Source organism: Anomaloglossus baeobatrachus, chromosome 2 (genome assembly GCF_048569485.1).
Source record: "Anomaloglossus baeobatrachus isolate aAnoBae1 chromosome 2, aAnoBae1.hap1, whole genome shotgun sequence".
In the NCBI taxonomy this organism is placed as follows: domain Eukaryota; kingdom Metazoa; phylum Chordata; class Amphibia; order Anura; family Aromobatidae; genus Anomaloglossus; species Anomaloglossus baeobatrachus.
In genome coordinates, this window is record NC_134354.1 from 248,824,535 (window position 1) to 248,837,128 (window position 12,594).

Below are 12,594 nucleotides of genomic sequence, written 5' to 3' on the forward strand. Positions count from 1 at the left end.
TCAATTTTCTGAGTTAGGATGGAATAATAAGGCGTTGGTAGCCGACTTCTGGGAGGGTCTGTCTGGGAAGATCAAAAATGAACTGGCTGGTCGGGATATTCCAACTATTCTTGATGATCTAATTTCCTTGGCTACTTGGATCAATCTCAGGATCCAGGAACGGACCAGAGAAGTGACATGTGAAAGGAGACCACTGAGCCTGGCTAAATGGGGAAGCAGAGAACATCTTATCCATTCATGTCTCACAAGGCCGAGATACGCCTTAGCCTAAGGTCTGTTGGAGAGATTACCCTTGGCGAGGATAATTCCTCTCCTCCTCTGACTCTGTCTGTGTCCATGTTGTGTAGAAGTACCTGATTGTTTAATATGGCCCTCTTGGACTCCAGATCAGCAGGATATTTTATGCAGGAAGCCATGGTATCAAATTCCTGTTCAACATCTCCAAAGTCCTTTGATGGTGTCGTCCGTTGATGGAAGGGCATTATCAAAGTCCATACACTTTGCTACTGAGCAGATGGAATTGCGGAACCTTCTAGTGCTCCCAAACCTATCTCACCCACTCCTACTCAAGCTGCCTGGGTTCCATACTCCCAAACCCGTTTTGAACTGGAGATCTCGAAAGGTGCTTCATTGGGGTCAAACTTGTAACTAAGGGTGTTTTCATTCCAGTACAACCAGTCTGGCTTCTTGTGACACCATCTAGCCTACAGGGCTTGCCTCCTGTGTACCAATCACGCGCAGATGTCTTTGACAAAAAGGAGGCGGTGCAGTTGCCTCCACACAGGCTGTACAACTGGCCCATTGTCTTACTTCTGGGATCCTCACCTCCCCAAGGCTGTATCTACCCTCTATCATTGGTAGAGACCCAAGCCATGTCTGATTACATCAAAGAGATCTGTCAAGAGGATTTATCCAAAAATCGTCCTCTCCGCCAGGGGCTGGCGTCTTCTATGTGAAGAAAGATGATACTTTCTGGCCTTGTATTAAATATAGGGGTCTCAACCAGATCATGGTAAAGAACAAATATCCATTGCCACTAATCCAGGAATTGTTTTATCATGTTAGAGGTGCTAAGATCTTCTCCAAGCTTGATCAAAGGGGAGAGTATAAGTTAATTCATATTTGTCAAGGAGACAAATGGAAGACCGCTTTCAACACCCGTAATGGTCACTACAAATATTGAGTTATGCCTTTTAGGGTCAGTAGTGCCCTTGCCATTTTTTTAAAAAATTTGGAAACGATATCTTCAGAGATCTCTTCTACTCTTGCGTGGTGATGTATCTTGATAATATCTTGATTTTCTCTCCAGACCTGACTTCTTATAGGAAGAACGTTTGTCTAGTCTTGCAAAGACTTAGGAAGCATCAACTATATGCCAAAATTGACAAGTGTGTTTTCCAACAGTCCTCCATTCCATTCCTTGGTTATATCATCTCAGATACTGGATTAAAGATGGATCTTGAAAAATTGTCCGTAATTCTCAAATAGCCTTGTCCTCCTGGCATAAAGGTAATTTTTAGGATTTGCAAACTACTACCGCCAGTTCATTCCTTATTTCTTGTCTCTGACCACTTTAATCAGTGCAATGATCCACAAGAGCAATAGTCCAAAGACTTGGACTGCGAAAGCAGATATTACATTTCTTTCTTAAAATAGGCCTACTCTGCTCCCGTGTATCAAAGGCCAGAGGTTAATAAACAGTTCTTCCTGGAGGTAGATGCTTTGTCTTCCGGGGCTGGTGAGGTAGTCATGCAAAAATATTCCTCTGGTCAGATGGGGACTTGTGAATTTTTCTCTAAAGTCTTTTCTGCCCCTAAGTGCAAATATTTGATTAGGACTTGTGAGTAACTTACAATTAAAATGGCTATAGAGGAGTGATAGTACCTGCTCAACAGTGAGTACATCCCTAAGGGTGGCTTTACACGCTACGAGATCGCTAGCCGATGCTAGCGATGGCGAGTGTGATAACACCCGCCCCTATCGTTATGCCGATATATGAAGATCGCTGCCGTAGCGAACATTATCGCTACGGCAGCGTCACACGTAGTTACTTGCTCGGCGTAGTTACCTGCTCGGCGACGTCGCTGTGACCGGCGAACCGCCTCCTTTCTAAGGGGGCGGTTCGCTCGGCATCACCGCGACGTCATTAAGCGGCCGCCCAATCAAAGCGGAGGGGCGGAGATGAGCGGGACGAACATCCTGCCCACCTCCTTCCTTCCTCATTGCTGGCGTGTGGCAGGTAAGGAGAGGTTCCTCATTCCTGCAGCGTCACACGTAGCGATGTGTGCTGCCGCAGGGACAAAGATCAACTTCGCCCAAGCGACAGCAGCGATAATTGGAAGAGGACCCCCATGTCAACGAGGAGCGATTTTGGACGTTTTTGCAATGATCCAAAATCGCTCCTAGGAGTCACACACAACGAGATTGCTACAGCGGCCACAAAATCCGTGACCCCAACGAGATCGCTGTAGCGATCTCGTAGCGTGTAAAGCCCGCTTAAGTTAAAATGGGCAAATTATGCCCAATTAGACATTTTCTCTAACCCAGTGTTTTGTGAATCATTAGTGTTACAAGGTCTCAGGTGCGAATGGGGAGCAGGTGTGTTACATTTGGTGTGATCACTTACACACTCTCATACTGGTCACTGGAAATTCAGCATGGCACCTCATGGCAAAGAATTTTCTGAGGATCTGAAAAAAAGAATTGTTGCTCTAAATAAAGATGACCTGGGCTATAAGAAAATTGCCAATGCCTTGAATCTGAGCTGCGGCACGATGACCAAGATCATACAGCATTTTAACAAGACAGATTCCACTCAGAACAGGCTTCACCAAAGAAGATGAGTACTCGTATTCAGCGTGATATCCAGAGGTTCTCGTTCCAAAACAGACGTATGAGTGCATTGCTGCAGAGATTAAAGAGGTGAGGGCTTAAGGGTGCTTTACACTGCCGATATGTCGTCGAGGTCACGTCGTTAGTGATGCACTTCCGGCGCTGGTAGCGACATCGCAGCATGTGACACCAATGAGCGACGATTAACGATCGCAAAATCATTCCAAAATGGTGATCATTGACACGTCGCTTATTTCCTTAATATCGCTGCTGCCACCGGTATGATGATGATCGTCGTTCCTGCGGTAGCACACATCGCTATGTGTGACACCGCAGGAGCGACGAACATCTCCTTACCTGCGTCCACCGGCAATGAGGAGGGAAGGAGGTGGGCGGGATGTTACGTCCCGCTCATCTCCGCCCCTCCGCTTCTATTGGCCGGCCGCTTAGTGACGCCGCAGTGACGTCGCTATGACGCCGAACGCACCTCATCCTTGAGGGAGGGATTGTACGGCGGTCACAGCGACGTCGCTGACAAGGTATATGAGTGTGACGCTGCCGTAGCGATAATGTTCGCTACGGCAGCGATCACCACATATCGCTGGAAGGATGGGGGCGGGTGCAATTGCTCGCGACATCGCTAGCAATTGCTAGCGATGTCGCAACGTGTAAAGCACCCTTTAGCCTATCACTGCTCAGATCATAGACCGCACACTGCACCAATCTGGTCTGCATGGCTGTCATCCCAGAAACAATCCTCTTCTAAATATGATGCACAAGAAAACCCTTAAACAGTTTGCTGAAGATAAGCAGACAAGGGACATGGAATACTGGAATCATGTCCTGTGGGCTGATGAGACCAAGATAAACTTATTTGATTCAGATAGTGTCAAGTGTGTGTGGAAGCAATCAGATGAGGAATGTAAAGACAAGTGTGTTTTGCCTACAGTGAAGTATGGTGGTGGGAGTGTCATGGTTTGGCGCTGCATGAGTGCTGTCGGATGTAGGGAGCTACAGTTCATTAAGGGAACCACGAATGTCAACATGTACTGTGACATGCTGAAGCAAAGCATGATCCTTTCCCTTCAGAAACTGGGCTTCAGGGTTTTATTCCAACATGATAATGATCCCAAACATGCCTCCAAGATGACCACTGCCTTACTAAAGAAACTGTAAAGGTGCTTGACTAGCATATCTCCAGATCTAAACTCTATTGAGCATCTATGGGGCATCTAACTAAAGGTGGAGGAGCACAAGGTCTCTAACATCCACCAGCTCCATGATGTCGTCATGGAGAAGTACGGTGGTAACCTTGGGCGCTGTAGTGAACTCCATGCCCAAGAGAGTTAAGGCAGTGCTTGAAATAATGGTGGCCACACAAAATATTGACACTTTGAGTGTACTCACTCACTTTTTTGTGAGCGGTTTAAACTTTAAGGGCTGTATGTTGAGTTAGAGGGCACCAAATTTACACTGTTATACAAGCTGTACACTAACTATTTCATATTATATCAAAGTGTGAGATCTTCAGTGTTATCCCATGAAAAGATATAATAGATATAATAAATTATTTACAAAAATGTGAGGCGTGTCGGTGACTTGTATTGTTCATGAATATGGTACTTGTTTTAAATATGTATACCCCTTTTCACATGTATAGTACCATGAAATAAATTTTTCCCAGCAAAGATATCTTGTTTTTCACTTAGGATTTCTTCTTTCATTAGTTTTTTGACTGTTTGTTACTTCTTTCATTAGTTTTTTGACTGTTTGTTACGAAAGATTTTTCCAATCTGGGCATTATATCAGACTTTGCCTGAGCAGTTCTTGTCATTCTTTATAATACCTAGACATTTTTTGTAATGGCTAACTTTTTCAATCTGGGCACCTAGACATTTTATGTAATGGCTAACTTTTCCAATCTGGACATTATATCAGACTTTGCCTGAGTAGTTCTTGTCATTCTTTATAATACCTAGACATTTTATGTAATGCCTAGGGAAAGTAAAGAACAACGCAGATATTTCATATCTTTCCTGAAAACGACAGGGATTGTATACATTGCCTGGGTATTCTATAGAATGCCAGGTTTTCATACATTGCCTGTAACATATACACTGCACATTACCATTTCTCTTGTCCTATATACTGGGTGTAATCCTCAGTATATGTATATTCTGTATATATACAAAGCACAGTACCCCTTCTCCTGTATACTAGGTGTAATTCTCAGTATCTTTATTATTCTGAATATATACACTGCACATTACCATTTCTCCTGTGCTGTATACTGGATGCAATTCTCAGTATCTGTATTATTCTGTATATATACACTGCACATTACCATTTCTCCTGTGCTGTATACTGGATGCAATTCTCAGTATCTGTATTATTCTGTATATATACACTGCACATTACCATTTCTCCTCTTCTGTATAATGGATGTAATTCTCAGTATCTGTATTACTCTGTATATATACACTGCACAGTACCACTTCTCCTGTCATGTATACTGGGTATAATCCTCAATATCTGTATTATTCTGTATATATACACTGTGTACAGAATTATTAGGCAAGTTGTATTTTAGACGATTTTTTTCATTATTAATCAACAACTTCAACAACATTGTTCTCAATCAACCCAAAAGACTCATAAATATCAAAGCTTAATATTTTTGAAAGTTGGAGTGGTTTTTTTTTTAGATTTGGCTATCTTAGGAGGATATCTGTTCGTGTAGGTAACTATTACTATGCAGAATTATTAGGCAACTTAATAAAAACCAAATATATTCCCATCTCAGTTGTTTATTTTCACCAGGTAAACCAATATAACTGTACAAAATTTAAGAAATAAACATTTCTGACATACAAAAACAAAACCCCCAAAAACTAGTGACCAATATAGCCACCTTTCTTTATGATGACACTCAACAGCCTACCATCCATAGATTATGTCAGTTGCATGATCTGTTTACGATCAACATTACGTGCAGCAGCCACCACAGCCTCCCAGACACTGTTCCAAGAGGTGTACTGGTTTCCCTCCATGTAGATCTTACATTGTATGAGTGACCACAGGTTCTCTATGGGGTTCAGATCAAGTGAACAAGGGGGCCATGTCATTATTTTTTCATCTTTTAGACCTTTACTGGCCAGCCACGCTGTGGAGTAGTTGGATACGTGTGATGGAGCATTGTCCTGCATGAAAATCATGTTTTTCTGGAACGATACCAACTTCTTCCTGTACCACTGCTTGAAGAAGTTGTCTTCCAGAAACTGGCAGTAGGTCTGAGAGTTGAGCTTCATTCCATCCTCAACCCAAAAAAGGTCCCACAAGTTCATCTTTGATGATACCAGCCCATACCAGTACCCCACCTCCACCTTGCTGGCGTCTGAGTCGGAGTGGAGCTCTCTGCCCTTACTGATCAGCCCCTGGCCCATCCATCTGGCCCATCAAGAGTCACTCTCATTTCATCAGTCCATAAAACCTTTCAAAAATCAGTCTCAAGATATTTCTTGGCCCAGTCTTGACATTTTATCTTATGTTTCTTGTTCAAAGGTGGTCGTTTTTCAGCCTTCCTTACCTTGGCCATGTCCCTGAGTGTGGCACACCTTGTTCTTTTTGATACTCCAGTAATGTTGCAGCTCTGAAATATGGCCAAACTGGTGGCAAATGGCATCTTGGCAGCTTCACGCTTGATTTTCCTCAATTCATGGGCAGTTATTTTGCACCTTTTTTGCCCAACACGCTTCTTACGACCCTGTTGGTTATTTGCCATGTGATGCTTGATTGTTCAGTGATCACGCTTCAAAACTTTGGCAATTTCAAGACTGCTGCATCCCTCTGGAAGACATCTCACAATTTTGGACTTTTCAGAGCCCGTCAAGTCTCTCTTCTGACCCATTTTGCCAAAGGAAAGGAAGTTGACTAATACTTAAGCACACCATATATAGGGTGTTGATGTCATTACACCACACCCCTCCTCATTACAGAAATGCACATCACCTTATTTACTTAATTGGTAGTTGGCTCTCAAGCCTATACAGCTTGGAGTAGGACAACATGTATAAAAATTATCATGTGATCAAAATACTCATTTGCCTAATAATTCTGCACACAGTGTACACAGCACAGTACCCCTTCTCCTGTTCTGTATACTCAGTGTAATTTTCATGAATTCCAAAGAGGGGATCCAGCAAACAAGTCCAGAAAATTATTATATTAAAAATTACAAATTTTATTCCATAGGATTAAAAATAATTTTCTGGACTTGTTTGCTGGATCCCCTCTTTAGAATTCATGTTACAAAGCCTTGCCAACTCTCCTGCATCCATGCATGGTCCGATCTAGTGGTCTCCAAGGAACAGGTGAGCAGGATAAAATCCTTTTTACCTTTTCCAGTGTACAGGCCACTTTACACACAGAGATAAATCTGCAGCAGATCTGTGGTTGCAGTGAAATTGTGGACAATCAGTGCCAGGTTTGTGGCTGTGTACAAATGGAACAATATGTCCATGATTCCACTGCAACCACAGATATGCCAAAGATTTATCTCTGCGTGTAAAGTGACCTTTAGTCTCAGTATCTGTATTGCTCTGTATACATATTCTGCACAGTTCCCCTTCTCCAGTCCTGTATACTGGATATAATTCTCAGTCTCTGTATTATTCTGTGTATATATACATATATATATATATATATATATATATATATATATATATATAATGCACAGTACTACTTCTTCTGTCTTTTATACTGGGTGTAATCCTCAGTATCTGTATTGTTCTGTATATATACAATACACATTACCACTTCTCCCATCCTGTATACTGAATGCAATTCTTCTCAGTGTCTGTATTATTCTGTATATACAATGCACAGTGGTACAGCTCCTGTCCTGTATACTGGGAGTTAAGGCCGCTTTACACGCTAGCGATGTCGAGCGTGATAGCACCCGCCACCATCATATGGTCGATATGTGGTGATCGCTGCCGTAGCGAACATTATCGCTACGGCAGCGTCACACGCACATACCTGCTCTGCGACGTCGCTCTGGCCGGCGAACCGCCTCCTTTCTAAGGGGGCGGTTCATTCAGCATCACAGCGACGTCACAGCAGCGTCACTGAACCACCGCCCAATAGAAGCAGAGGGGCGGAGATGAGCGGGACGTAACATCCCGCCCACCTTCTTCCATCCGCATTGCGCAGGTAAGATGAGGTTCCTCATTCCTGCGGTGTCATACATAGCGATGTGTGCTGCTGCAGGAACGAGGAACTATATCGCTAGCTGCAGCAGCAGCGATAATTGAGAATAGGGGGGCATGTCACCGATGAGCGATTTTGAACATTTTTGCAACGATTCAAAATCACTCATAGGTGTCACACGCAACGACATCGCTAAAGCGGCCGGATGTGCATCACAAATTCCGTGACCCCAACGAAATCGCTTGAGCGATGTTGCAGCGTGTAAAGTGGCCTTTATTCTCACGGAGTATGAAAAAGGGTGTCCAGCAGAGTCACTGAATAAGGACTATGTCCGAAACATGTCCCTGTCTGCATTTTTAAATGTTTAAAGAATGGATTTTTTATTACCGGATGTAGATGCTGGATACCCTTTTCCGCACTCCTTGCATTTTGTGGCCGACAACTATGTGTCCTTGTTTGATAAATCTGGCTTTCTGAAGTAATAGGTGAGCGGGATATACCGTTTCTGATTTTATTTTTGTTTATGTTATTCTCAGTATCTGTATTATTCTGTATATATACACTGCACAGTGCTAGTGTATTTAACTTCGGAAGCCATCATTTTTGGTTTATTATATGCTACATTCCCATGGGCAAATAAAAATAAATCTTTAAAAGCCTGTTTAAGTGGGTTATTCCAAGTGTGGAAGTTATCCCTTTTCCCTTGGATAGGGATGACTTTCCATTCGCTACAGGTCTAACCACTGGGACCCCCATAATCTTGAGAAACGTAGTTTTGAAGAGGATCATGTAAATGGAGCTGTGGTTGATCATGGGCATTATGGCACCATTCACATGTGGCTCTTCAAATAACTCATTTAAGAAAGTGGTAAGGGACATGACAACGTAAAGGAAAAATTCACTGATCAGGGCTGATGGGTGATATAATATACCATATGGGCTGGTGAGTTTTGTGTATCAGAACTGCTTTTTGGACTCAGTCTTTCCCTGATCTTGAGCATGAATCCAAATCAACAAACAATGGCACAGCCAGAGCAATTGGGAAGAGCCATTACAAAACTCCAGAATTGAAGGAACTAATGAATGCGCGAACTCTGGGCGACTGCGTGCTGCTATTTTAAGGCTGGGAAGTGCCAAATAACCATGGGAAAAATTCTGCATCTGCATCTAGTGCTGACTGCGAGTGACATATGGAGCCTTGTTCTAAGAACAAAGCTCCATAAGATTCCATGTAAGTCATGGGACATTACACCATTGGATTATGTCGTCACTTTGAGGATTTTTAATTTAGTGAATGAGGAAGTGAGGAGGAGTCTTTATTCAAATAAATTATATTTTCCTGTGTATGTTTTTTTTTACTTTACACTTACCGAGTTAGTAGACACCTCTCCATGACTAACCTATGGGCTTGATGCCAGCTGTCAATTCACAGCTGACATCGTCTCCAAAAATATTACCCTGATTGCCACTGCACCAGGGCAATTGGGAAGAGCTCAGGTGAAGCGGCAGAATTGGAGCACCTAAGGGGTGCACCACTTCTGGAGCGGATGTGGGCTGCTATTTTTAGGCTGGAAAGGGCCAAGTAACAATAGCTCTTCCCAGCCTGATAATACCAGCCCACATTTGTCTGCTTTATCTTGGCTGGTTATTAAAAATGGAGGGGACCCCAAGTCTTTTTTATTTATTTATTTATTAGTTAAACAAGGCTAAAAACAACCTTTAGTGCCATGTGAAAGGCACTAAAGGGTGCAAGGGTACAATATGTTGGGGGGACTTACTTTAATTTTTTCATCTTCCAGAGGACAGTGTTCCTGAACATCCAATATGTAAGACCCGATCATGCGATGCAGCCGGCCAGTACTTGACCTAGCTGTGATGGCTCAGGAAGTGCCCACAGCTCAAACGTTTGTTCATTGGCTGTGCTGCAGCCTTTCAATAAACTGTTTTCAGCATCCAAACAGCATATGAACTCAACTACAGACTTTCGTGAGAAGTCCACATTCAAGTTCGAGCACCGGACACCAGGTGTCTGGTACGGAACCTGAACCTTACAGTTCAGGTTTGCTCATCCCTGTCTTTCACCCTACATCATACTGCTCCTAGATGGAGTAGCAAAACCTGATGACAGATTACCTATAGTATGTGGTTTCAAGGGATGCAATTGAGGACATTACAGCTCAAGGAAAGAAATATGGACAGAAGATTCTCAAATGGGGTTATAACCTGGAACATGCCAGCCAGAGGCGCATGGGCTAATTTTTGATGGATTGTTTCCTTCACAATATAGGCTCCAATCTATAGCATGGTGAGCAAGTATAATCATTTTACTGTTAGTATTTACAGAGAATTTACACCATTGTGACAGCTCTTTACATTGATAAAATACAGGAACCATAAGTGATACCTGGAATCAGCTGATTATGCCAAGAGCAGTTGTGAGCAATTGGATTATCCCTCTATTGCTGAGGCAATCGCACCTCACTTCTTCTCTGAAAGGGATTGATTCCTGTAATAAATATATTTTAGAAAGATGTTGATATTGGAGTTTCCTAATATACAAGCGCAGGTTAACCAAAGGTGAACCTTTATATTAAATAAATTTAATTTATATGTAAGGACTATCACCAATCCCACATGTGCTGTAAAGCTGACCACAGTTATGGTCTAAGAGAGAAAGAATACATATGAGACATAAGGGCAGCTCGGATCTGGAAGGCAAACTGTCATCTAAGTAAGAAAAATTACCAAAAATAATGCATCTCCTCCTACCAATTAGTTATTGCAGAAATCCTGAAATTCAATAAAAAATATCTAAACTTCAAGAGACCCCATTAAAGTCAATGGGTCCATCTAATTTTGCCATTGTTTTTATTTGAAAACCTATCTAGCATAGCTGTATTAAAAGGAATCTCTCACCACGTTTTCACCACCAAATCTGAGAGCAGCATATTGTAGAGACCTGATTCCAGCGATCTAGTAGTTGCTGGGCTGTGTGCTGTAGTTTTTATAAAATCACTGCTGCAGCTCCCACGCACACCCAATGCACGTTTCCTGGAAGAAGCATCGTTAATACAAAACGTGCGTTTGGTATGTTGGACGTCATTACATCTTTTCTGCTGAGTCCCTTATAGGTATATTGTGGGTTAATATAGGACCTTTTCAGTACAGCTATATGTTCGTAATGTGAATTCCATTTAACATCTTTTTACACACTTGTGTGTTTACTATGTCACTTTACTGGATGCTCGTTTTTTTTCGAATTTAAGTATTTTATTGGTTTTTATGAAAAATAGAACAGGTCACAACATATAATTACATATTGCATACCAAATTGGGAATATAGGGACCACAGAGTCCAACAAAAAAAGGAAAAAAGGAGCCAAAAGGTATATCTCTTATACTTCGTTGTGACAGTTATCAGATGTACCAAACACAGAAAATCCTTGTACAAGAACTCCTTCTCCCCTCCCCCCCATAAAGGAAAGTTATCACAAAAGAAAAACTTCTGGATACTTGTTTTTTTTATGTACTAATTGTATATTTGAATACATTATTATTATAGCCTGGTCCGGTCGTAACTCTTAATTACATTTGAAGGGGAGTTGTCTGGCTAGGTGTTCCCAGTATAATATCTACCCTTTGAGGGGTTCTGTTTTTCGGAGACATTCATCTGTATGTTTTTTAACATTTTTATTCATTTAATAAAGACTTATATGTGGTTGCATATGTTGTTGGTGCCTTATGCTAAGTGGTTCATTTTCCCACCTTTTTGATTGTGTTATCGGTGTTCTCAGCTTAGGTGGCAAAAACCCGGTGACAGATGCCCTTTAATATACAGTATACTTGTGCAGTATTATTGACAGTTGTTTCTTGGCGATATAGTTTTAAATATTAATCTAGCAATCATAGTTTTAAAATCGGATAATTCATATTCAGTACATCCTGGTACATCTGCACTGTTCCAATCTCTTGTTCTTTAATATTCTTTCCGTTAAATTCTATTTTCCACTAATTAAGCCCACAGCTCATTGCTTCTGTCCTCTTTAGAATATTCCCATAACGCAGTCTTATCAATCAAGTCCTAATCAGTTTGTTCAATTTCTTTCAGGTTGGATTTTAGAGCTGCTAAAATGCCAAGTGCCAAGTTGACTGCATTTTCCCCAGTTGGTAAGTCAATTTTCTTATAAGTAGATATTAAGACAGCTACTGAATGCTAAATAAACTTGGGTTTCTAAAGCAAAAATGAAGTGGTTGTTCCATCTGTCCTGCCATAAAATTATACATATACTTTGTCATTTTAATCATCGCTTTTGACGTCTTACTTGTTTTAAAATTGTGATTTTTACAGCAATTTGTGCTACATTGCATCAACTGCATTGATTTTAAGCTTTTTGAGTGTGACATATGGACTTTCCATGAGCCTATTGCTTCATTTTCTCTAAATCACTAGATATGTTGTGATGAAAAGCAAATGTGATGCTTAAAGCAAATGTGATGCTTTGAGCAAATGCTCAGAAAAGACTTAAAACATGCTATAGGTCTTGAACACTGAAT

General features: G+C 41.6%; 1 protein-coding gene across 2 annotated transcripts in view; it reads left to right on the forward strand.

Moving 5' to 3' along the window:
• Positions 1–12,594, forward strand: part of LOC142289777 (calcium/calmodulin-dependent protein kinase type 1D-like) — a 138,251-nt gene that overhangs the window by 65,451 nt on the left and 60,206 nt on the right. For both annotated transcript variants that reach the window (XM_075333707.1, XM_075333708.1), the window contains exon 2: positions 12,149–12,207. In XM_075333707.1, coding sequence (XP_075189822.1) covers positions 12,171–12,207 — 37 coding nt within the window. In that variant the 5' untranslated portion in view covers positions 12,149–12,170. The remainder of the gene's footprint in view (positions 1–12,148; positions 12,208–12,594) is intronic.